The sequence below is a fragment of the Trichomycterus rosablanca genome, chromosome 17 (assembly GCF_030014385.1).
Source record: "Trichomycterus rosablanca isolate fTriRos1 chromosome 17, fTriRos1.hap1, whole genome shotgun sequence".
NCBI classification, from domain to species: Eukaryota; Metazoa; Chordata; class Actinopteri; order Siluriformes; family Trichomycteridae; genus Trichomycterus; species Trichomycterus rosablanca.
The window spans coordinates 2035562-2063113 of record NC_086004.1 but is presented as its reverse complement, the minus strand read 5'-3'; the positions used below and the strand labels follow the sequence as shown (position 1 = coordinate 2063113).

The window sequence follows — 27552 nt, the reverse complement described above, 5'->3', positions numbered from 1 at the left end:
CCAGCAACCTTATGATTACTAATCCAGTATCTTAACCACTAGGTTACACCTGCTCTTATCTGAAGTGACTTCAGCTGAAAGCAGCTAATCGACGAGCTTTGACTGAATACAATTTGAGCAGTTGAGGGTTAAGGGGCAACTTGGTGGGGGTTGGGCTTGAACCAGCAACCTTCTGATTACTAGTCCAGCACCTTACCTCTAAGCTACCACGAAATGCATCTGCAGTTGTGCCGTTCTACCTCAATTAAACATCTGCAAATGGGTTCTATTACCTCTCTGGCAGGCGTGTGGGGATCGCGCCTCCACGTACGCTTGACAACACTGCTGACAAAAAGCCAGCGTGGCTACAGCTTGCATCAATAAAGCAAAACAAGGAACGGAGCGCGCACGCCAGAAACCATGCTAATCTAAAACAGACTCGTTTTAAGGCTTTCCCTGAACGCCATGAGTCACGTCTAGCTTTGCACCGCTCAGCTCCGGCTACGCGGATGTCCTCGGAGCTAGCAGAGGTTTCTTAGTACAGCTGTTCTCCAAGGAACCTGTGTGCTCGTCTCATGGTCAGCCTGCAGTCTGAGAAATGATCAACATCCTTCGAAGATGCACAAAAATGACTGGTTTCCTCAGTCAAGGTTAAAGAAGGACTGGGTAGAAGGGGGGTAAAAGGGGGGAAAGGGTGGCTCGTCGATTATCTGCTAATGAGACGGATCTTTAGACCGTTTTTAGTCCACATGGGCGTCTGTGTGGTGCCAAAATTCGTCCACGTTAAACCCAAGCGAGAGGAATGTAGCTCAGGGGGCACAAAGGGTGGGGGTACGGGTTTTCTGCCCGGTCCGTGATGGGGATGATAGCAGTAATTGGTACCAGACCTTTTTCTATACTTATAAATGCTGGCTTTCTTTTTACCAGGACAGAGAATTGAACATAATTAGTGCCGACCGCAACAGTTTCCAATACCAGCCTGGGTTCTTTACCAAACCACAAACTTCTGGACCTTCTACACCCCCCATCCTACCACCATCAGGAGAGCTGCCCGGTCAGTGAGGCATGTAGGAACCGTAACAGTCTTTACCAGCAGACAGTGGAGGAAAACAGAGCAGCCCAGGTCGGTGCATCACCTCAGGTTCCATAAATCTGCTCTTAGTACCCCTGCAGTTCAGGGCCAAAAGGGTGGAAGACGGACAAGAACTGAGAAAATGGACAAAAAACAAGAATCTCTATAAAAGTACCTGGGTTCCTTTCCCCCCTTAATTTAGTCGTATCCAATTACCCTGGTTGCGTTACGCTTCACCTCCACCGATACAACCCTTCACTGCTGACTGAGGAGCTTCGAAACTGACACACGCCCCCTCCGACACGTGATCAGTACCGACTGCCTTTTTTCATCTGCATGAGGCGAGTTCATACGCCGACCAGCCTTGAGCACGGAGAGCCACACCCTGATCAGCATTATTCGCCATCAATCAGCAAGCATAGGTCGTAATTGCACCAGTTATGAGGAACCCTGGTCCGGCTCATCCCATCCTTGTTAACAACAGCCAATCGGTGTTCACGTAGATGCCCAGCCCAGCCAGATGGCAGAGCTGAGATTCGAGACGTTGTATTCGAAATCCCAGCTCCGATGTGCTAGTGTGGTTTACCGCTGTGCCACCTGAGCGACATCCTGGGTTCCTTTGGTGCAACACAAACAGTCTTGCAGTAGAAACGTTTTAAACTTTCAAGGGTGCTTAAAAAAATCCCATTTTTACAAAGTTCTTAAAAAGGTTCCTGCAGGACAGCACATTGACGTAACTTAAACTCAATTAAGTCTTAATTAGTTTATAAAATGTTTAAGGCAAATTATTGCAGTTCCCGAAAACAACACTTCTAAAGTAAACTTCTAAAACCCAAAGCTTAAAAATAACAAATATTGGCACCCAGGTGGCGTAGCGGGATATTGTACTAGCACACCAGCGCCGAGATTCCGAACTCCTCGGTTTGAAACTCGGTGTCATCTAGCGGGCATAATTGGGAATCGAACCCAGAAACTTCTTACGGTTAGGTGACAGTGCTACCCACCGAGCCACCGTGCCCCCCGGACCAGTTTCCAACATGACGCTGCACCCGTATCAGTGATCTGCTGCCTAAAGCCAAATGTTTTTTTTGTGTATGAACGTGATTATCAGGCGTCCACATACTTTTGTCCTGAACACATGACAGGTTGTTCTAACAGATGATGGATGAGGAAGAAGAATTTAGGCGAGTAAACGTCTTCATTCTAATAATTACACACTCGCCGAGAGCTCGGGGATGAGAGAGTGTTTTAGATCCGTTTACGTTTCAGAGCAGATGTTTCTGTCACACACACACACACGCGCCTGAGCTTGTAGAGGATGACCACAAGCCGAAAGGCCAAAATGACTCAGTCAGGAGGTGGAAGAAGTGCTGCCAGATGTCAGACAGGTGTGTGTGTGTGTGTGTGTGTGTGTGTGTGTGCATCTCTAAACACATCTGTACAGGTGACGTAGTGCTTTATACCTCACCTTGTTGTTTTGGTAATATGGCCCCCTGAGGTCAGGATGTGAAGAGTTGTACCTATTTATTTAGACTCCTTGAGACCATGTGTGTTTGTGTGTGTGTGTGTGTGTGTGTGTGTGTGTGTGTGTGTGTGTGTGTGTGTGTGAGCTTACCGATACACCTGGACCCATCAGAACTGGTGATGTAGCCACGGGGACAGGTACACACATAGCTGCCGGCCGTGTTGGTACAATCTCCACCATCACAGACGCCCGGAATGGTGGCGCATTCGTCCACATCTGGAACCAAACACACGACATTATACAGATGTGTCAGTGTTCAAAGCCACATGTGGCAACTAAGAGAGATCCAAAAAGACTCCAAACTGGCTAATGGTTCGACTTCATGTTTTTGCATGATACACTACATGGACAAAAGTATTGGGACGCCCCCTCTGTTTTTAAATGTACATGTTTCAGCCACAGCGGGTGCTAACAGGTGTGATAAATCAATGATATAAAGGGAAGTCTAACAGTTTAGGGAAGGCCCTTTGCCTCGGTCACAATGAGGTCACTTATTTTAATTCCATTCATTTTTGATATGGGTTGTCCGACAAGCTTATGGTCGGGTGTCCAAATACTTTTGGTCTTATAGTGTATAATGGAATACCCAACATTTTATATATCCAGGTGCACCCTATGGTGCAAACACTCTTTTCATATGAAGCCGAAGAACTTCAATAATATAGAAAATACTATGAAGACCAAAACAAATCTAGTCTAGTTGCCACGCCCTTGTCTTTCGCCCCGCCTCACCTCACACCGCCGCGCCTCACGTAATATAAGTTAGCAGTGCATTAAATCAAACAGACTTTGACCAGCTAGCAGTCAAATAAAAGCCGCAGTTGCTGCAGTCGTTGCATTCACAGGTAAGCCTGGTTTTCCCTAATCATGGCACAGCGGTGCCCACATGCCAGCGTCAGCAGGAAAGAGCTCCTGTTCGGCACCAGCTTTAATGTCTACGTGAGTGTGTTCGTGTGTGTTTGCGGTCGGCTAAAGAATGCGATAATGGAACGACGGCGCATTTCACGCAGCACACAGAAGCAGACGGGAAACAGATCCTAACGCAGCAGCATCTTTTATACGCGGCTCCATAAACAGATCCCATAAACGGATCCCTGCGTGTAGGTGTGTGAGTGTGAGAGGCCGAGAGACGCTCGGTGCCGTGCTGATTGGATAATGTCTGTCATTAGCGGTGGTTAAACTGGCGTGATAAACGTGCAGCTACATAAATCTGGTATTTAAAAAAACACACTTCCTGTGTGAGTTCCAGATTTAACACACACCAGACAGATCACTGTACTGTACGCTAAAGGAAACCACTGACACTGTGTGTGTGTGTGTGTGTATGTGGGTGTGTGTACACATCTGTTTTTTGTACATGAACCTCAATGTACATTTGTGTACGTATACACACACACACACAAACACATGTGTGCATTGCATGGACCTCAGAGTACATGAAATACACACACAGTGTTAAGGCAAGTGTGTGTGTGTATGCACATCTATTTTTTTATGTTTGTGTACACACACACTCTCACTTAATATGTGTATTGCATGGACCTCTGAGTATAGAGTGTGTGTGTGTGTGTACATGTACACTAAGGTTCATGTAAACACACAGATGTGTACACACACAGTATGTGTGTATTAAATGTCCTGAGGTCCATGCAATACACACATACAGTGTTAGTGTGTGTGTGTACACATCTGTTTTTCACATGAACCTCAATGTATATTTTTGTACACACACACACACCTCAGAACATTTAATACACGCATACAGTGTGTGTAGACCTCTGGGTTTTGTATGAACCTCAGAGTACATGTAATAAACACAAACAGTGTGTGTGTGTGTGTGTGTGTGTACACATCTGTTTTGCATGGAACACAGTGTACAACTGTGTACACACACACACACTAAATGTCTATTGCAAGGACCTCATAGCACATATAGTACACACATACAGTGTGTTTGTGTGTGTGTGTGTGTGTGCATTGCATGGATCTCAGTGTACATATAATACACACATACTGTCTGAGTGTATGTGTGTGTGTACATCTGTTTTTGCATGGACCACAGTGTACATCTGTGTACACACACACACACACACACACACACACTATGCATTTATTACATAGACCTTTAGAACATTAAAGTGAGAGATAGTGTGTCTAAGTGTTTATCTTTTTTTTTTTTTTGCATTTACCTTAATGTATGTTTGTACACACACACACACACACACACACACACACACACACACACACTGTATGTGTGTACTGGATGGACCTTAGTGTACATTTACTGCATACATACAGTGTATGTGTGTGTGTGCGAGAGTGTGTGTACACATCTGTTTTTTTTTCACATGAACCTTAATGTACATTTGCGCACACACACACAGACACACTGTATGTGTGTATTGCATGGACCTTAGTGTACATTTAATGAACACATAGTGTTTGTGTGTGTGTGTGTGTGTGTGTGTGTGTGCTGAGGGGGATGAGTCCTGGTGCTCTACCATTTGCGAGCACCATTTGTGCTTCCAGATGTAAACGTTTCTTTGTTGAAGCGTGAACAGCTGGCTCGCCGCCGCCTTGTAGTTACACCAGAACAAAACGTGGGAAAAGAATGTGGTCAAAAGTATTGAGACGCCTGACCTGACGCTCTTCTGAGTAGACCAGAGACAGTGAATAACGGAGAGCTTTAGCTGCTCACGTGGAGCAGCTAAAGCTGCTCCACGTGAGCAGAGCCACCAGCTGAGCTCTTACGCCCTAAAAAACGAGATACTGATAACTGTGTGACCCGCTTCGCGCAGGTGAAAAAAAGCGGTGCGCGAATGCACACGTGTCTGAAAGGGTGTGTTAGGTACTACCCTCCCAGGGGACCGGATACCAGGGGAATCGGATACGACAAACCAAAATAAAATCACATGTTTTAAACTCTCAGTCCTCTTTTACCTCGTTAGTAAATTAGTGACTATAATTAAAGACTCTATGTGTTTTTTAGTAAATCAGGGACTAAAAATGAACTCTAAGGTTGTTTTTAGGACTTGGTGAGATTACAGACAAACCCTGAAACTGTCGTTCCAAGTGAAATACAGCTTAGTGCAGCTACTCTCAGTAAGAGGACGTCTCGTCCCTAAAATCACCCCTTTAAGCAGTAAAGTGAGGCCTGAGGAAACACATCTCTGCACTTTACTGTGGCCCTTGTAATTAGTTCAGCTGCTCCACGTGAGCAGAGCCACCAGCTGAGCTCTTACGCCCTAAAAAACGACTTTTCTAGAAGCTAAAGCAGCCCGTAAGCTTCCTGGTCTCAGCGGATTCCAGCGTGACCCTCACTTCATCTGAACAGCGGGGGAACATGAACGACGTGTCGAGGAAATGAAGGAGCTGGATTATTCTCGAGCTTCTCGTCAATCAGCAGCAGCACGTCGGGAATCAGAAGCTAACAGTTTAATTCAGTCACGCTGGGAACGTGTGGATCCATGACCAGATCAGTCTAGGTTTAGGTGACCACGCCTAAACTCTCCGGTTTCTTCTACTGATAAACCGACACACATTCATTACTTATTTATATTATCTATCTATTTTTCTGTCTGTCTGTCTATTTAACTATCTGTCTCTTAATTTGTGTCTGTCTAACTATCTCTCTTTCTATTTATCTGTCTGTCTATCTATCTATTTTTCTGTCTGTCTGTCTATCTGTCTTGTCTGTCTGTCTATCTATCTGTCTGTCTACTTATCTATCTGTCTGTCTGTCTGTGTGTCTGTCTATCTATCTGTCTGTCAATCTGTGTCTGTCTAACTATCTTTCTATTTATCTGTCTGTCTGTCGTTCTGTCTATCTATCTATCTATCTATCTATCTATCTGTGTCTATCTATCTGTGTCTATCTATCTATCTATCTATCTATCTATCTATCTATCTATCTATCTATCTATCTATCTATCTATCTATCTATCTATCTGTCTGTGTCTGTCTGTCTATCTATCTATCTATCTATCTATCTATCTATCTGTCTGTGTCTGTCTGTCTATCTATCTATCTATCTATCTATCTATCTATCTATCTATCTATCTATCTATCTATCTATCTATCTATCTATCTATCGGTCTTGTCTGTCTGTCTGTCTATCTGTCTGTCTACTTATCTATCTATCTATCTGTCTGTCTGTCTGTCTGTCTGTCTGTCCGTCCGTCTATCTGCCTGTCTGTCTCTGTCGATCTATCTATCTGAATGAATGAATGATTTCTTTATGGCTGCTCCTGTTATGGGTCATCACAGTTGATCATTTGTCCGTACATCCCACAGGAGGCAGAAACACAACCAGGACAAAGTGTCGATTTATTACAGTACAACACTCAGTCACTCACAGAAGTAATTCTCCAGCAGCCGGTTCACATTTAGAGAAATCCAGGCTCACTCTCACAGACAAGGACCAGAGAACCCAAATCTAGATTTTATATTGCTGTGAGGCACAAATTCCACCCACTGTGCCTCCAGTCCACTTCTCCACCTATATAAGTACATCTACCTCCATCACGTTCCCCTTGCCGGCCTGCTAGGCTCCCCCAGCTGTCCCCCATTGAATCCAATCTCTCCTGTTTGTTTTCACTTCTCATTGTTTAAATTCCAGCCGGTGGAGTCGAGTGGAGTAATGTTAACCAGAGACACGCTGACCCCCTGCTGAGGAAAAGCCCTGAAGCCTGAACGTGGTGGCTAATTAAAAGACACGAGGTCTGGAGGAACAGCAGAAGCCTGAGGAGAACCGAAGAACTTCATGAGAGGAATCTGAGAGTCGAGGAACCTTCTGATCACTTGTACTGGACCTTAACTCCTGTGCTACCACTGCCCATTAATAGATAATGTGTCAACCCTCTTCTACCATACGCCCTGGTAAAAACGGACAACCACAGGACCATTACAGACCTGGTACAGGTGTAAAAGGTGTGCACTGTGTCCCTAATAACACTGCTACACCTGATACACTAAAATCAGAGCATTACCATGTTAGTCAAACTGGTCAGTGGGGGTCTTATAGGGGTCCCTGATATATGCGATCCAGGGGGTAACAAGCACAAAGAGCAACAAACAGGCTGCAGTGAGTAATTGTATACCCACAAAGTTCATGTGTATGGTAAGTGTATCTTATAATAGTACCAGATAGGTGTACCTAATAAAGTGCTCAGTGGGTGTGCGTCCTCGTAAGAGGATCGTGATGGAGTTCTGGTTTGTACTCGAGCTCGTGTACGTTCACTCACCTTCACATTTGTGGCTGGTCTCGCTCTGCCGATGCCCAGCGGGACACTTGCACTCATATGAACCCACGGTGTTAATACAGTTCCCTCCTGCACAGAGACCCGGAATGGCCTGGCACTCGTCCACGTCTGCAGAGGACAGAAAAACACCCGACATTTTAGCACGATTCGAATACAAGCTTGTGTCTGCTGCAATCTGCTGCAGATAAAACACGAGTTTCCTTTATTTTTAATGGCGTGAGGTGAGATTTTTGTTTTTTGTAACTCGGGTGCCTCCAGGACTGAATGAAGGAGATTTTGAATCCTGGCACTGGTGCTCTCTCATGAGACTCGAGTGCTAGTAGAAGGAGGAAATGCTCTCATCACAGAGTCAGAGAGGATTTTCACTTCCTAACAAATCTGCAGACCAGAGAACACCTAGGTTTTCATTTCTTTCTTTTTTCTTTTCTTTCATTTTGCCATGACTACCTATAAGTTTTATAGGTAAATGAATTAAAGTTAACTCTCTCTGTGTCTAACAACGTTTGTTTGCAGAAGGGTTCAAGGGAAGCTCCTAATGACAAAAAATAAATTAGTGAGATCTTCAAATCTTCAAACAGGTCGTTATAAGCTCCTCACAAATTCCCGAGTCTGTAAAAGGTTCTTGGGCTCTCAGAAAATAAGGGTTTAGAAAACAGCCCACAAATGAGATGTCTTTTTGTAAACAAACCTTTATTTTTGTAGCTTCAGACGTCAAACCGTTTACTCTTCACTCCCCTAATGCTAAGTTCACACTGCACGACTCGATCTCTTAGAAAAACAGTAACTCAGCCGGACTGAGATCTGACTGGTCGATCTGCGCAGACGACTCAACTGGGAGAAAACGACATGGTTGTTGGTTCAGTTGTTGGCCGGTATTTCCCCGTGTGATACAGGACTGGGATATAAGTGTGGTGGAGGGTGCAGATCAAGTCGTTAAACAGTTTACGCTCAGCGGTCAAGAGTCGAGCCTCGAGCGAATGCCGGTTTGCCGATTTGCCTCAAAGCTGGTACATCTGTCGGCAACCAGTAGGCGGGCAAAAATCAGGGCAAAAACCATGTAGTGTGAACTAGGCATAACAGAACCAAACAGTTTTTGTTCAGTAATGGTCCCCATCACAGCGGTCCTGATGCTCGGGTGTGATCCTACATCTCGTGTGCTTTAAACTTTGGTATTAAATGCGTTGGGTATTTAAGTTTAAATAAAGCCAGAGGAATTTTAATCATTCCAAATCTTTATTTTCAGTCACAAGGAAGTAAGCTGTGAGACAGGGCGGAGCTGAAGCGATGACCAGAGCAGCTTTTATCTTCATCATCTCGCTCCATCAAAAGACCTTCATTCAGGATTAAGTTGTAACTTGCAGGTCTTTGTTATTCAGCTCTTGTTGTACGAGAACTTTGGTCCTCGGGGCTGAAATTCCAACAAACCAACTCAGACGCATCACTATCAAACCATTTAGCAGCCTGAGGTCTGATGAGCATTAGCGCAAACAAGGCGTGGATACGTGGAAAACACCCAAAAAACATGACCTCACAGTATTTAGAAGCTGTCAGACCTACAGCTCCGTAAATCATCATCCATTCGTGCAACTATTCATTTACACTTACTCCTCCATGCCAGTCAGGATTAAGACAATTTGGTTTTGATTGGTGGTTTTGAGCAGATGACTCAGCTATACTGGGAGAAAATCACATGGTTGTTTGTTCAGTTCAGGCTGGAATGTCGACGTATCAGAGGTGAAACTTAGTTCATGTCTCCAGGATTTCAGACTGTCCAGAGACACAAGTGTGGTGGAGGATGCAGCCAATATATCAATCACTCAATATGTCAATCACTCAATATATCAATAACTCAATATATCAATAACTCAATATATCAATAACTCAATATGTCAATAACGATATATATAAATAACTCAATATATAAATAACTCAAAATGTCAATAACTCAATATATCAATAACTCAATATATCAATAACGTAAATAAGAGAAAAGAGTTTGGTGATATTGTATATGGATATATGACTAGACTACAGAAATAATTTTAGTTGTAGTAATAACAGGCTGGCTGACAGAACCAACAATGATGTCTGGTGTCTAATTTATTTAGTTCGGCAATTTATGAATGTTAATAATAATAATAATGGAAATTATAATAAAACAACAGCAAAATACAATAATAATAATAATAATAATAATAATAGTAATAATAGTACTACTACTACTACTACTAATAAACAATAATAATAATAATACTTGTAATAATAATAATAATAATGATGAGTAATAAAAAAAAAAAATTATGTTAATAATAATGTAATAATAATAATAATAATAATAATAAAAAACATCAATAATAATAACAACAACAATGCTGCTGATAATAATAATTATAATTATAATATGATGCTCCGTGTGTGATGACGTGTGTGTAATTAGAACTGGTTTGTTTTAAACACAGTTTATATTTGGTTAATAATTATATAACTAAACGCCTCTTTATTTTGTGTGACTCCGGCTGCTTTCACGTGATGAGAGTTTTGTGTTGAGGCTGAACACTGACCGCAGTGTTTATATCGTTCACATGATACGTGCGAAAATCTGCTGGCTGTGCCACTGAGGGTTGAGCTTTAAACAATGGACAATACTGACCGACAGCACTGACCACTTATTTACATGCAGTTTTTTTATCAAATGTTCTGCAGCGTCGTCATTTGGAGACATAAAAAAAAAGTTTTATGAAACTTTGCTTCAATAATCAAAGAATGAATGTAATTATACTGAAGAGCTACGGAGGCACGACAAGTGATTCCAGGATGAGGAAACGTGCCGTTTAAATGCTTTTAAATGCAAATACCACAGTAAAAGAGTGAGAGGCCATTTCTCTCGGCCGTGTCTGTGCAGCAGCGAGCAGTAAAAACCGAGTAACAAAGCGGTAAATCTGCAAAGCGTCTATCTATCTGTCTGTCTGTCTGTCTATCTATCTATCTATCTGTCTGTCTGTCTATCTGTCTGTGTGTCTATCTATCTGTCTGTCTATCTATCTATCTATCTATCTATCTGTCTGTCTGTCTGTCTGTCTGTCTGTCTGTCTGTCTGTCTGTCTGTCTGTCTGTGTGTCTATCTATCTGTCTGTCTATCTATCTGTCTGTCTGTCTATCTATCTACTTATCTATTTATATACCTATCTGTCTGTGTATCTGTCTGTCTATCTATCTATCTGTCTATCTATCTACTTATCTATTTATATAGCTATCTGTCTGTGTATCTGTCTGTGTATCTATCTATTTATCTATTTATATAGCTATCTGTCTGTGTATCTGTCTGTGTATCTATCTATCTGTCTGTCTGTCTATCTATCTACTTATCTATTTATATAGCTATCTGTCTGTGTATCTATCTATCTGTCTGTCTGTCTATCTATCTATTTATCTATTTATATAGCTATCTGTCTGTGTATCTATCTATCTATCTATCTATCTATCTATCTATCTATCTATCTATCTGTCTATTTTTCTGTCTGTCTGTCTGTCTGTCTGTCTGTCTAGCTATCTGTCTATCTACTTATCTTTATCTATTTATATATACAGTGTATCACAAAAGTGAGTACACCCCTCACATTTCTGCAGATATTTAAGTATATCTTTTCATGGGACAACACTGACAAAATGACACTTTGACACAATGAAAAGTAGTCTGTGTGCAGCTTATATAACAGTGTAAATTTATTCTTCCCTCAAAATAACTCAATATACAGCCATTAATGTCTAAACCACCGGCAACAAAAGTGAGTACACCCCTTAGTGAAAGTTCCTGAAGTGTCAATATTTTGTGTGGCCACCATTATTTCCCAGAACTGCCTTAACTCTCCTGGGCATGGAGTTTACCAGAGCTTCACAGGTTGCCACTGGAATGCTTTTCCACTCCTCCATGACGACATCACAGAGCTGGCGGATATTCGAGACTTTGCGCTCCTCCACCTTCCGCTTGAGGATGCCCCAAAGATGTTCTATTGGGTTTAGGTCTGGAGACATGCTTGGCCAGTCCATCACCTTTACCCTCAGCCTCTTCAATAAAGCAGTGGTCGTCTTAGAGGTGTGTTTGGGGTCATTATCATGCTGGAACACTGCCCTGCGACCCAGTTTCCGGAGGGAGGGGATCATGCTCTGCTTCAGTATTTCACAGTACATATTGGAGTTCATGTGTCCCTCAATGAAATGTAACTCCCCAACACCTGCTGCACTCATGCAGCCCCAGACCATGGCATTCCAACCACCATGCTTGACTGTAGGCATGACACACTTATCTTTGTACTCCTCACCTGATTGCCGCCACACATGCTTGAGACCATCTGAACCAAACAAATTAATCTTGGTCTCATCAGACCATAGGACATAGTTCCAGTAATCCATGTCCTTTGTTGACATGTCTTCAGCAAACTGTTTGCGGGCTTTCTTGTGTAGAGATTTCAGAAGAGGCTTCCTTCTGGGGTGACAGCCATGCAGACCAATTTGATGTAGTGTGCGGCGTATGGTCTGAGCACTGACAGGCTGACCCCCCACCTTTTCAATCTCTGCAGCAATGCTGACAGCACTCCTGCGCCTATCTTTCAAAGACAGCAGTTGGATGTGACGCTGAGCACGTGCACTCAGCTTCTTTGGACGACCAACGCGAGGTCTGTTCTGAGTGGACCCTGCTCTTTAAAAACGCTGGATGATCTTGGCCACTGTGCTGCAGCTCAGTTTCAGGGTGTTGGCAATCTTCTTGTAGCCTTGGCCATCTTCATGTAGCGCAACAATTCGTCTTTTAAGATCCTCAGAGAGTTCTTTGCCATGAGGTGCCATGTTGGAACTTTCAGTGACCAGTATGAGAGTGTGTGAGAGCTGTACTACTAAATTGAACACACCTGCTCCCTATGCACACCTGAGACCTAGTAACACTAACAAATCACATGACATTTTGGAGGGAAAATGACAAGCAGTGCTCAATTTGGACATTTAGGGGTGTAGTCTCTTGGGGTGTACTCACTTTTGTTGCCGGTGGTTTAGACATTAATGGCTGTATATTGAGTTATTTTGAGGGAAGAATAAATTTACACTGTTATATAAGCTGCACACAGACTACTTTTCATTGTGTCAAAGTGTCATTTTGTCAGTGTTGTCCCATGAAAAGATATACTTAAATATCTGCAGAAATGTGAGGGGTGTACTCACTTTTGTGATACACTGTATCTATCTATCAACACAGATTAGCAGTAGGTCTGTGTGACTGAGTAATAATCAATGAGCCTTATCGGTGTGTGTGTGTGTGTGTGTGACCTCTGACCTTGGCAGGCGCCGCTGCGGATGTTGGGAATGAATCCTCGGCGACAGGGGTGCGGCTGGGCGGGGCACATCTCACAGGGGTGACCCCAGGCTCGGCCGATGGTGGCGCAGCACAGAGTCTTGGTGCACACGATGCCGCTCAGCTGGCCCTGGCACATCTGGTTGTTGACCTGAGTGAAGCAGGGTCCAGTTCGATAATCTGCAAAACACAGACGCAAACCAGTACGTTCAGATGGTCTAGTAACCCGTGGATACTGGGAGATGATCTGGAGTAACGGGCGGGGTAGTACCTGTGTGTGTGTTGTCCGAGACAACACCCACCCACCTCTTTGGGGTGTTGTAAATAAAAGGTATATTTTAATTCCACAGTGGAATACTAAACTAGGTCAGGAAGAAACACGTTCAGGAGTGTAAAAGGAGAACACCCCCCCCCCCCCCCGTCCCCCTTTCCGTCCCCCCTCGTCTCCGGTGTGCACCCTTGACCTAACGATCCTTCCCGGACGATTTGAGCGCAGGAATGTGAGTCCTCGCTCGGGCCGGGGCGTCCCGCTGGGTGCATCCTATTCACATCTGGATTCAATTAATGATGTTCGCTTTTGACTACGCGACCGAGCAACGAGCTGCAGCTGAGACGGATCCGTCCGCATCCAACCCATGATCTGGGTAGGCTAGCGATTACGATACTGGACTAGTAATCAAAAGGTCGCTGGTTCAAGCCTCACTGCTGCCAGGTTGCCACTGTTGGACCCTTGAGCAAGGCCCTTAACCCTCAATTGCTTAGACGGTATACTGTTATAGCACTTTAAGTAGGGTGGCACTGTGGCTAGGTGGGTAGCACTGTCGCCTCACAGCAAGAAGGTCCTGGGTTCGGTCCCCAGATGGGGCGGTCCAGGTCCTTTCTCTTCAGAGTTTGCATGTTCTCCCCGTGTCAGCGTGGGCTTCCTCCGGGAGCTCCGGTTTCCTCCCACAGTCCAAAAACATGCAGTCACTCACTCACTTTCTTAACCACTTATCCAATTAGTGTTGCGAGGGGGGGGGGGGGGGGGGGCAGTCCATCACAGGGCAGACACACACACATACACACACACATTCACCTATAGGGCAATTCAGTGTCTCCGATTAACCTGACTGCATGTTTTTGGACTGTGGGAGGAAACCGGAGCTCCCGGAGGAAACATTCGCAGCCCCGGGTTGAACATGTCACACAGTCACTGATTTGTATGGCTGGGAACTAATGTTGAGGAAAGCCTCAGTCGATGTTCCGATTCATTCAGTGCTCTGTTCAGGACGCAGGAGTTTATTGGTCTACATGTATTTATTGAGCTTGCTTAGTGCAAGGAAAATCAAAGGACCTTCCCTAAACTGTTGCAAAGTCAGAAGCCTATGATTTACAATGATAAAATTTTGACTTTACTTTAATTGCACTTGTGAATTGCAACCTGAATAGGCTATGACTAAAATGCAGAGTCATGACTGAACTGCTAATCGTACCATAGGAGGATTTCTGCATTGTCAGACTGGTCCCGCCCATTTCCCACTGAACAAAGGACGTTGGACTCGCAGTGTGAGTGCAGTTTCATGAGAAAGGACTCTCACTGAGAACATGCCAGGAGCTAAGTGTACGAGAGAACCCGATCCAGCCTGCCCACCACGCGGCGCTTTGATCCGCTGGAGACGCAAAGCTGTGGAGACTTGAGGGAAACGCCAAGACCGTTCAGGAGTCGTCAGATCTGCTCGAAATGTGTTGGCCTGGTTTAGTGCGGTCTAGCCTGTGTGTACTTACAGCTAAAGAAAAGCCAAAGTAAAGACTGGTGTCCATCAGCTCGATTTAGACGTCCAAACTAAACGTCGTCCAGTGACATGTTAAAGTACAGACCAAATTCCCAGTAAAAAACGCTCGAAACCCAGACAGATCAGACAAGGGGACCTTCACAGGGGTGACGTAGCCCACATTCGGAAGCAATTTGGACTGATTACGGTTTAAGCCGCTTGATTGATCAAAAACATTCAACCTTCTGCCAACCTTTTCCATGCAGTCATTCCGCTCTCCACCAGACGACTCTCAGTTTAAAGAAAGAACTATTGTAGAGCGTGAAACGAGCGCTCGAATCGCTTTCTTTTTTCACGGGTGCTGCGTCCGGTGCTACCGGTGTAACGTGATCCGATTCCTGGAAGTTTACTACACGCTTTAAGGTCTTGGCCCATTTATTATCATTCATGAAAGTAAGAATGAAAAACGGAATGGAAAATGGAACGGTGTTTAATCTTGTCTGGAACGTTAAGCCTTGGGGCCCGAGCTGGGTAGGCGATTAATGCTTAGAGAGTCCAAAGTATGCAGTGACTGGCTTAATGTGCCTCAGTGCAGGGTGGTAACCATCACTGGTATCCAGAACTAAGTGGGTGAGAAATTGGAACAACTACGTTAGGAGGGATTTGAGGTGAAACGATTCGGAGTTTTGTTAAAGGTGCTTCACTACTTGTAAGCTGTTCTTCAACCACAGTTGCACCAATAATCTATCTTTTAATCTGTCTCAGTACCTTGGAATCAAACTGGAACAATGTTTACCTCATATTACACTGGTAAATAAAACATACTTACTTTCTGGCTTATTTATCATCTAGTTCTCATTGACTCCAGAGGCTTTATTGAATACAATCAAGGGTGAGAACACTTGGTGCTAGTCCACCACAGGGCATCAGTACCTCACACTTATTCACAGCCTTATCCAGACTCCTATTTTAGAGAAGCCAGTCATAGAGTGGTATACCCCTCGTTAGATGGAGGGGAATCAGGTGGAACCAGGCTGGATCTCCACGTTCCTCCACTTCTGTACAGGTGCCCTGGGCTACTAACCAGAGTCCTTTGACAGCTGTGAAGACCCTGCCCCTTTTTTTAGTCCCATTTTTCCCACCCAGCAGATTTTAGTGGCCAAATTTGTTTTCTGAAGGCACTGGCGATTGGTAGCAGAGCTGAGATTGACCTCGGGGAGTCCAGAATCTCAGTGCTGGTGTGCTAGTGGAATTCCTCAATGCGTTTACTCCTTTCCAGACCCTTTACTGGGATTTCAAAGATACAAAGGGGTGACAGAGCACAACAAACTAGCCTTAAGCATCTCCCCGAAGAACACAGTGGCCAAAAACTATCATGCAGGTCAACTAGTGGCCTTGGAGACACATGGAAAAAAAATGGATCTATTCACACAAGCTCGAGTGAGGAGGCCCCGTGTGAGAGGAAGCGTAATATTAGAGCCTCGGTCTCTCCCTGCAGGACTTTAACGTGTCCTGGACGGGTCATCCTGCAGTTTTTACAGCCCTGTGATTTACACGACGCCTAGAAAAGACGGTCGGCTTCATCTCAGCGATCTCACAGGGTCCGGCAGTTTTACGACCAGCAGTCGGTCTTTTCTACTTTTACGTTCTCATGGTCGTGTGATCATTACGGCTGCGTTTAGACTCAGAATCCTGTAGGTAGACAATTAAGATCATGGCGGGGGTCCCCGAAATTCCTCTCGGTTTCACGTAACCGTCTGCAGTGGCGGAGAGGCGCCCGAGTGCCGAGCGAAGAGGCAGCGGGCGACATTCTTCAGCAGGGGCCACGGTAAGAGCTAACGCAGAGGAAAATGAATTAGAGCCGAAGCGCCGTTTCTAACCCTGACCCGTCGCACGCTTGTAAAATCCGCAGGAGCGAGCTGAACCCCCCCCACCCCAAAAACTGTTCCGCAGATGGTCAGTCATTTTAAATTCCAGTTACAAGGCTTCATACGTGAGCTTTACTACACGTCATGAGTCCTGCTCATGTCTTTCATTCAAGGCTGATCCATCATCCATTCCAACAACTCAACACTCGTGTGACCGCCAAGATTCTGCATCCAAAATGTTTGCTTTACTCATGCTGAACAGAGCTGGAGCAAAAATATTAGGACACTCCTTCTATTTTTGGATTTGTGTGCTACAGCCAAGACAGTTGCTAAAAATTCTAGGCTTCTATTATTGCAGCATTCGACAAGCATTGATCAGTCATAACATTAAAACCACCTCCTTGTTTCTACACTCACTGTCCATTTTATCAGCTCCACTTACCCTATAGAAGCACTTTGTAGTTCTACAATTACTGACTGTAGTCCATCTGTTTCTCACCTTGTTCTTCAATGGTCAGGACCCCCACAGGACCACCACAGAGCAGGTATTATTTAGGTGGTGGATGATTCTCAGCACTGCAGTGACACTGACATGGTGGTGGTGTGTTAGTGTGTGTTGTGCTGGTATGAGTGGATCAGACACAGCAGCGCTGCTGGAGTTTTCAAACACCTCACTGTCACTGCTGGACTGAGAATAGTCCACCAACCAAATATATCCAGCCAACAGTGCCCCTTGGGCAGCATCCTGTGACCACTGATGAAGGTCTAGAAGATGACCGACTCAAACAGCAGCAATAGATGAGCGATCGTCTCTGACTTTACATCTACAAGGTGGACCGACTCGGTAGGAGTGTCTAATAGAGTGGACACGGTGTCTGATCCACTCATACCAGCACAACACACACTAACACACCACCACCATGTCAGTGTCACTGCAGTGCTGAGAATCATCCACCACCCAAATAATACCTGCTCTGTGGTGGTCCTGTGGGGGTCCTGACCATTAAAGAACAGGGTAAGAAACAGATGGACTACAGTCAGTAATTGTAGAACTACAAAGTGCTTCTATATGGTAAGTGGAGCTGATAAAATGGACAGTGAGTGTAGAAACTAGGAGGTGGTTTTAATGTTATGGCTAATCATGTATATAGTGTAAAAATTCACTAACGCACAGCTGTAGCAACATCTCGTTCCTCTGAACAATTAAACCAATCGTGGATTAAGCGTCACGCTCGAGGGACCAAGAGAGGCGGATTTTCTGCTCTCCCTCTTAACTAAAGATCAGACGTGATGACAGGTAGCCAATCTGTTGAATTAATGTTGGGGAAATCCAGGACCGGTTCTGGATCTGAGGCCCAATTTCAAATCTCACCAGCCTTAGAGCTTAACTGAGTTGTTTTTACAGCCTTCGAACCCCTGATCGGTCATCAGTTCTCGTTTCCAGACAAGCAGCATTTTCGGACACGTTGGACGTAACTGGAAGTGCGAGCCACGCCTTTAATGGTAGAGAACGAAGATTGATTTTGAGACTGTAAGAGAAGGGAAGGGAGGGGAACTCAGAGACTGTTGGGTTTGGGTTAAGGGTGGTTCCCTCTCTGTGCTGGGATACCAAAATCTCCCCCTATCCCCTGTGGAGGAAACTGGAAGGAAGGGAGAAGGGAATGATGGGTAAATACAGTATATACACTGATCAGCCATAACATTAAAACCACCTCCTTGTTTCTACACTCACTGTCCATTTTATCAGCTCCACTTACCATATAGAAGCACTTTGTAGTTCTACAATTACTGACTGTAGTCCATATGTTTCTCTGCATGCTTTTAAAACCTGCTTTCACCCTGTTCTTCAATGGTCAGGACCCCCACAGGACCACCACAGAGCAGCTATTATTTAGGTGGTGGATGATTCTCAGCACTGCAGTGACACTGACATGGTGGTGGTGTGTTAGTGTGTGTTGTGCTGGTATGAGTGGCTGTTTGAGTCGGTCATCTTCTAGACCTTCATCAGTGGTCACAGGACGCTGCCCACGGGGCACTGTTGGCTGGATATTTTTGGTTGGTGGACTATTCTCAGTCCAGCAGTGCTGTGTCTGATCCACTCATACCAGCACAACACACACTAACACCCCACCACCATGTCAGTGTCACTGCAGTGCTGAGAATCATCCACCACCTAAATAATACCTGCTCTGTGGTGGTCCTGACTATTGAAGAACAGGACTACAGTCGGAACAGTTGGACTACAGTCAGTAATTGTAGAACTACATAGTGCTTCTATATGGTAAGTGGAGCTGATAAAATGGACAGTGAGTGTAGAAACAAGGAGGTGGTTTTAATGTTATGGCTGATCAGTGTAGATAGTCAATTAGGAGTTGGGATGACTTTCAGTTGCGTCTTTTCCACCAAACCTAAGATATTTCATCACAACATTTATAGAAAAGCTCAGTGTAAAGCAGCCTCACCAATGAGGCCAAGCTCATATTTATAAATCGAGGAGGGAAGTTTGCAAATAGAAGGTTTGTGGTCACCTGTGGGGGTTCTACAACACGGACAAGAGAACGAGACGCCCAGAGAGCGAGCGAGGGAGCCTGGATTTGGATGCAGGGGAGCAGCGTCCACCGATCGGCGTCTGGAGCCCAGGCTGTTTGTGCTGGCCGGTCCGAGCCTGGCTTTCTTTGTGTACACAGCTGGCGAGTCCATTTCCCCTCCCCTCCCCGCTCTGTCCGCACAACTTCTGACTTTACTTTCTGTCAAGCGTCCAAGAAGAAATGAGCGGCGTCTCGTTCCGACCCGGCTGAATTTATTGCAAGGTGCCTTGCCCCCATCGCCAGTGGTGTTTTCCGAGAAAACAAACCCAAGGTTGCAGGAGACGACGGGGGAAGAGAAGGGGGCCGCACGTAATCGGAGTTTTGTTTTGCTTGACCGAAGCTGCATTTTATTCTGGGTGAAACGTCTGAGCGGCCTCATTAGTGGAAGGGATCTGTGTCACTGGGACGGCGCGAGAAACCAACAAGGGTGCCATTCAGCTCTGTTAAGAGAGGTTCACGACATTTGTTTACTTACAGATGGTTGCTAGCTTTCACCTTACCCAGAGACGCCAAACTACCAGCATCTGTTTGTCTGGTGCCGAACAACTAATAAATACTAGCAAGCTAAATTGTATGACAAGCTTAAAAGGTAAATTACACCGATCAGGCATAACATTAAAACCACCTTCTTGTTTCTACACTCACTGTCCATTTTATCAGCTCCACTTACCATATAGAAGCACTTTGTAGTTCTACAATTACTGACTGTAATCCATGCTGTTCTTCAATGGTCAGGACCCCCACAGGACCACCACAGAGCAGGTATTATTTAGGTGGTGGATGATTCTCAGCACTGCAGTGACACTGACATGGTGGTGGTGTGTTAGTGTGTGTTGTGCTGGTATGAGTGGATAAGACACAGCACCTCACTGTCACTGCTGGACTGAGAATCGTCCATCAACCAAAAATATCCAGCCAACAGCGCCCCGTGGGCAGCGTCCTGTGACCACTGATGAAGGTCTAGAAGACGACCGACTCAAACAGCAGCAATAGATGAGCGATCGTCTCTGACTTTACATCTACAAGGTGGACCGACTAGGTAGGAGTGTCTAATAGAGTGGACAGTGAGTGGACACGATATTTAAAAACTCCAGCAGCGCTGCTGTGTCTGATCCACTCATACCAGCACAACACACACTAACACACCACCACCATGTCAGTGTCACTTCAGTGCTGAGAATGATCCACCACCTAAATAATACCTGCTCTGTGGTGGTCCTGTGGGGGTCCTGACCAATGAAGAACAGGGTGAGAAACAGATGGACTACAGTTAGTAATTGTAGAACTACAAAGTGCTTCTAGATGGTAAGTGGAGCTGATGAAATGGACAGTAAGTGTAGAAACAAGGAGGTGGTTTTAATGTTATGGCTGATTGGATATAAATAAAGTGTGCATTAGAGTAATACAGTAGAACTTTAGCTTTTGCTATGTGAGCAGAGACACAATAAATTATGATTGCTGGTTTGCTATAGAAGAATTTCCATTTGTAAACACACCACCACCACCAGTCAAAGCAACAATTCAGTCCACCAAGTGTAGTGAAGCTCCACGTTTATCGTACTGCCTACACCGAGGCGCAGACACACAATGCCGCCCTCAAATTTGCCCAAAACAAAGAGGTTTAACGTACTATCCAAATCACAGCTTTTGACTTAAGAGGACACAGATGCTGTAGATGCCTTCAGAAGCGACCACAACGCCAAAATACAAGAGCCTCATATATGTGGCACGCTTTGGCACCTTAGGTGTGGCCAGCTTGCCATTTTTTCCTCAATGAACCATCAATTAATCAGTTTTGTATACCTGACGTGACCTGAACCTGGACACCCAGTACTGTCGTGGAAAAAAAGGTGACTGTTGACTGGATTGAAGAATTTATTGGCAGGATCGTGGGTTCTTACAGCGGTGGAATAGCTAAAGAACAAGGAACAGAACTGTGGGCCTCCTTTTATACCACTCTAGTCACATCACATTGAGTGTTGGACTTTGGAACCTCCATTCTGTGCTCACTGTAGTTTCTTATCTGCTAACAACATTCTACAACAGCTTAACGACAGACGTGTTGCTTATCTCTGTACTGTACTTTAGACTCTCAGCAACATCTCAAGCAGCCACATAAGGATTAAAAACGATAAGAATTGCAATGGGTACAATTCACTGGACAAAGGTGGACATTACACCATGACCAAAGCACACAGAAGTGACCAGAATCCAACACTAACATCTCAATCGAATCCATCGAACAGCTCCCACCTAACGGAGGCTTTACATCCCAGACTCACGTCCGTTCCCACGCGTCAAATTATTCCATGTTTCCTTCCACATGAGTTCATCGTCCCGGCCGTTAAACGCACATCAATCTCAGTCACAGTAACACTGGAGCCATTTTTTAACCGCCCCAGAACTGACTTACCGCGCCATGAATGACATCAGAAGTGCCAGTTTTGAGAAGTAAAACAGAAATTGGTCCGTGTGCGGGCACTTAGTTTTGGATCGGTGCCTGGGGTTTGTGGTTTTCTTACACTCAAGTAAAAGTGGAAGTAAATTAGAAAAACAAAACTGGGAGAAAACTGCACAGACGGGACTGTAATGTTACGAGAATCAAAATATACCTAAAAATACTTTTCTACCCCAGTCAGGGGGAAACAGCAAGCTGCAGCATGATGGCACAGTGGGTAGGACCTGGTTTTAATTCTTTTTTATTTATTTTTAGTCTTTTCTGTGTGGAGTCAACATGGGTTTCCTCCGGGTGCTCCTGTTTCCCCCCCACAAGTCCAAAGTCAGTTTAATATCAGCTGCTAAAATTGCCCTAGATGTGAATGTATGTGGGCGGCACGGTGGCTTGTACCCACGGTGTGGGTAGCACTGTCGCCTCACAGCAAGAAGGTCCTGGGTTCTATCCCCAGGCAGGGCGGTCCGGGTTCTTTCTGTGTGGAGTTTGCATGTTCTCCCCGTGTCTGCGTGGGTTTCCTCCGGGAGCTCCGGTTTCCTCCCACAGTCCAAAATCATGCAGTCAGGTTAGTTGGAGACACTGAATTGCCCTATAGGTGAATGGGTGTGTGTATGTGTGTGTGTGTCTGCCCTGCGATGGACCGGCGCCCCGTCCAGGGTGTTACTGTGTGCCTTGCGCCCATTGAAAAGCTGGGATAGGCTCCAGCACCCCCTTTGCGACCCTGATTGGATAAGCGGTTAAGAAAGTGAGTGAGTGAATGTATGTTTGCCCTGTGATGGACTGGCAACCTGTCCGGGGTTTTTCCTACCCTTAGCCCAATAAATAAGACCCACTGCAACCCTGACCAGGATAAAGTGTCGGTAGAACAGACACTGAGTAAACAGATGAAGTAGACGATGAACTCCTAATAAATAAATGTAGCTTCCTCGTTTTATTATTGAGCTTTTTGTAGATGCTGTGAAAATTCATGAATCGCAATAAATTGTATGAACTACAGCTGGACATTTAATGCGTTTTTGTCTTTACTAAAAACTATCAAACATAATTTTATAACCTTATATATATACACCGATCAGGCATAACATTATGACCACCTTCCTAATATTGTGTTGGTCCCCCTTTTGCTGCCATGACCCGTCGAGGCATGGACTCCACTAGACCCCTGAAGGTGTGCTGTCGTATCTGGCACCAAGGTGGGCACATGATCTGCATCATACGCAACAAACTGTGACGCTTATTCTGACACCTTTCTATCAGAACCAGCATGAACTTCTTCAGCAGTTTGAGCTACAGCAGCTCGTCTGTTGGATCGGACCACACAGGCCAGCTTTCGCTCCCCACGTGCATCCATGACCCTGTCGTCGGTTTACTACTGTTCCTTCCTTGGACCACTTTTGATAGATACTGACCACTGCAGACCGGGCTGCAGTTTTGGAGATGCTCTGACCCGGTCGTCTAGCCATCACAATTTGGCCCTCAAATCCTCAAACTCGCCCATTTTTCCTGCTTCTAACATCAACTTTGAGGATAAAATGTCACGTGCTGCCTAATATATCCCCCCCACTAACAGATGCCGTGATGAAGATAATCAGTGTTATTCACTTCACCTGTCAGTGGTCATAATGTTATGCCTCGTCGGTGTATATTTACATTCGGTGTATTAATATTCATTAGAATTATTCGCTCACCTCTCTCGCACTGGGGGCCGGTGAATCCGTACACACAGGCGCATCTGTTGGGCCCGATGCATCGTCCACCGTTCTGACACCCGTTCTCACACACGGCTGTACACAAAGCAAAGTTTATAATCAACACAGACGATACATTTCACAGCAACGCGTTCCTAATAACCCCGTGTATATAAAGGTTTAAATGATTTATGTCATAATAGCTTGAGAGGTGTTGTGTATTATAGTCAGTGTGTGAGTGTGTGTGTGTGTGTGTGTTGGGAAGGTTATTCATTACTCACGCTGTCCACAGTGAGTTCCTGTATATCCCTTCTGACAGGAACACGAATCCTCGTTACAAGCTCCTCCGTTCATACAGCGGATACTGCAGGACTGAACTGCAGGGAAAGACAAAAACGAAGTGTAACAGTTAGCGGGATTAAAACAGGTCAGCATATTGCTCTGGACATCAGTGATACTGGGCACAGGGGGCTTCCAATCATCCCCTTTACCCCCCTGGGTAGTGCTTTTGCCTCACAGCAACAAGGGCCTGGGTTCAATCCTGGTACACTCACTCACCCACTTCCTCAACCGCTTATCCAATTAGGGTCGTGGGGGCCTATCCCAGCTTTTCAATGGGCGCAAGGCACACAGTAACACCCTGGACGGGGCGGCAGTCCATCGCAGGGCAAAGACAGGGCAATTCAGTGTCTCCAATTAACCTGGCTGAAACTGGAACTCCTGGAGGAAACCCACACAGACACGGGGAGAACATGCAAACTTCGGACAGAAAGGACCGGGACCGCTTCGCCTGGGGATTGAACCCAGGACCTTCTTGCTGTGAGGCGACAGTGCTACCCACCGAGCCACCCTAGTCTGGTACAACGAGTTAAAATGTTATAATTGTATATATACAGTATATACAGTGTATCACAAAAGTGAGTACACCCCTCACATTTCTGCAGATATTTAAGTATATCTTTTCATGGGACAACACTGACAAAATGACACTTTGACACAATGAAAAGTAGTCTGTGTGCAGCTTATATAACAGTGTAAATTTATTCTTCCCTCAAAATAACTCAATATAAAGCCATTAATGTCTAAACCACCGGCAACAAAAGTGAGTACACCCCTTAGTGAAAGTTCCTAAAGTGTCAATATTTTGTGTGGCCACCATTATTTCCCAGAACTGCCTTAACTCTCCTGGGCATGGAGTTTACCAGAGCTTCACAGGTTGCCACTGGAATGCTTTTCCACTCCTCCATGACGACATCACGGAGCTGGCGGATATTCGAGACTTTGCGCTCCTCCACCTTCCGCTTGAGGATGCCCCAAAGATGTTCTATTGGGTTTAGGTCTGGAGACATGCTTGGCCAGTGCATCACCTTTACCCTCAGCCTCTTCAATAAAGCAGTGGTCGTCTTAGAGGTGTGTTTGGGGTCATTATCATGCTGGAACACTGCCCTGCGACCCAGTTTCCGCAGGGAGGGGATCATGCTCTGCTTCAGTATTTCACAGTACATGTTGGAGTTCATGTGTCCCTCAATGAAATGTAACTCCCCAACACCTGCTGCACTCATGCAGCCCCAGACCATGGCATTCCCACCACCATGCTTGACTGTAGGCATGACACACTTATCTTTGTACTCCTCACCTGACTGCCGCCACACATGCTTGAGACCATCTGAACCAAACAAATTAATCTTGGTCTCATCAGACCATAGGACATGGTTCCAGTAATCCATGTCCTTTGTTGACATGTCTTCAGCAAACTGTTTGCGGGCTTTCTTGTGTAGAGACTTCAGAAGAGGCTTCCTTCTGGGGTGACAGCCATGCAGACCAATTTGATGTAGTGTGCGGTGTATGGTCTGAGCACTGACAGGCTGACCACCCACCTTTTCAATCTCTGCAGCAATGCTGACAGCACTCCTGCGCCTATCTTTCAAAGACAGCAGTTGGATGTGACGCTGAGCACGTGCACTCAGCTTCTTTGGACGACCAACGCGAGGTCTGTTCTGAGTGGACCCTGCTCTTTTAAAACGCTGGATGATCTTGGCCACTGTGCTGCAGCTCAGTTTCAGGGTGTTGGCAATCTTCTTGTAGCCTTGGCCATCTTCATGTAGCGCAACAATTCATCTTTTAAGATCCTTAGAGAGTTCTTTGCCATGAGGTGCCATGTTGGAACTTTCAGTGACCAGTATGAGAGAGTGTGAGAGCTGTACTACTAAATTGAACACACCTGCTCCCTATGCACACCTGAGACCTAGTAAGACTAACAAATCACATGACATTTTGGAGGGAAAATGACAAGCAGTGCTCAATTTGGACATTTAGGGGTGTAGTCTCTTAGGGGTGTACTCACTTTTGTTGCCGGTGGTTTAGACATTAATGGCTGTATATTGAGTTATTTTGAGGGAAGAATAAATTTACACTGTTATATAAGCTGCACACAGACTACTTTTCATTGTGTCAAAGTGTCATTTTGTCAGTGTTGTCCCATGAAAAGATATACTTAAATATCTGCAGAAATGTGAGGGGTGTACTCACTTTTGTGATACACTGTATATATATTATGTATATTATATTATTAGATTATTTGTTGTGTTGTACAGTCTAAATGTTGTACTAAATAACGTATGAAAGTCATTTATACCACTAGACCTTTTTATTTTTTTATGTTTGATATTGTGGGAATTTAACAGCTTTCCAAAAAACAACAAACGTCGTGCAACAGAATCTTGGACGCTATTCCGGAATTTTCCCCAAGAACACTAAATTACATTCACCAGAGTCCAGAGGTTCTTTGAAGAAGCTTATTGGCTTCTTGGCTGATGGATGTGTTTATATGAACGATCACGCCGTAAAGCATCTGAGATCTGTATCAGAATTATTTATTTTCATTTCCTTTGTATTTGTATAACAAACAGAACAGGACATTTGGACTGTTCAAACAAACTCTCATCCAGAACTGGAACAGAACGTGGCTTCATCAACCGAACACAAAACACACATAACAATGGTAAATTAATCATCCGCAGATAACCGACAGCAGGAAATTACAGATTTACAGACATACAGATGTATCTAAATATATCTGTATATTTAAATAATAAAAAATAAAGCTTTATAGAACCAACACTGATTTTATCTGCAATAGAAATCGCCAACATGTATTTATCTATTTCCTCGGCTGCTCCCGTTAGGGGTCGCCGGCGGATCGTGATCCGCATTATTAGATTTCGCACAGTTTTTACGCCGGTCCTGACACGACCCTCCTTATTTATCCGGGCTTGGGACTGGCACTACAATGCACTGGTTTATGCATCCTAGCGGCCGGGTACCTATAGGACAATTCAGTGTCTCCAATTAGCCTGGCTGCATGTTTTTGGACTGTGGGAGGAAACCGGAGCACCCAGAGGAAACCCACACAGACACGGGAAGAACATGCAAACTCCGCACAGAAAGGACCCGGACCGCCCTGCCTGAGGATCGAACCCAGGACCTTCTTGCTGTGAGGCGACAGCCGCCAAGAAATCATATATATAGAATATACTGTACATTAATTCCTTCTGTTTTACCACCTTTTTACTCCATTTAGGGTCGTAGTGGGTGCTATTCACGGGGCAAAATGCCCCGGAAAGGTCGCCAGTTCATCACAAACACACAAACACACACACACACACACACATTAGTGCAATTCTAGCATCTCCCATAACCTGACTGCATGTCTTTGTACTCTTAAAGGAAATCAACACGGACACAGTGAGAACATACAAACTCCACACAGAAAGGACCCGCACCGCTCCACCTGGGATTCAAACCCACACGTGGTACTAATGATACCAGTTCCGGTACTAAAGGTACTAGATTGATTATCTAAGCAGATGCTATTATGAATAAATGCAGGTCATGCAACTGAGGATTAAGGGCCTTGATTAGGGGCCCAACAGTGCAAACCTGGGGCTTGGTGGTGGGGCTTGAACCAGCTACCTTGATTGATAGTCCAGTAGCTTAACATCTTCCAGGTTTAATGGTATGAGTTTAT

General features: G+C 44.9%; 1 protein-coding gene across 1 annotated transcript in view; it reads right to left on the bottom strand.

The window, feature by feature from the left end:
• The window catches only part of fbn2b (fibrillin 2b), an 87460-nt gene that overhangs the window by 44934 nt on the left and 14974 nt on the right, over positions 1-27552 (bottom strand). Inside the window, exons 4-8 of the mRNA XM_063012479.1 lie at positions 23807-23902; positions 23526-23621; positions 13161-13358; positions 7820-7945; positions 2667-2792 (exon numbers count right to left, since the gene is read on the bottom strand). Of these exons, the coding sequence (XP_062868549.1) occupies positions 2667-2792; positions 7820-7945; positions 13161-13358; positions 23526-23621; positions 23807-23902 (642 nt within the window). The remainder of the gene's footprint in view (positions 1-2666; positions 2793-7819; positions 7946-13160; positions 13359-23525; positions 23622-23806; positions 23903-27552) is intronic.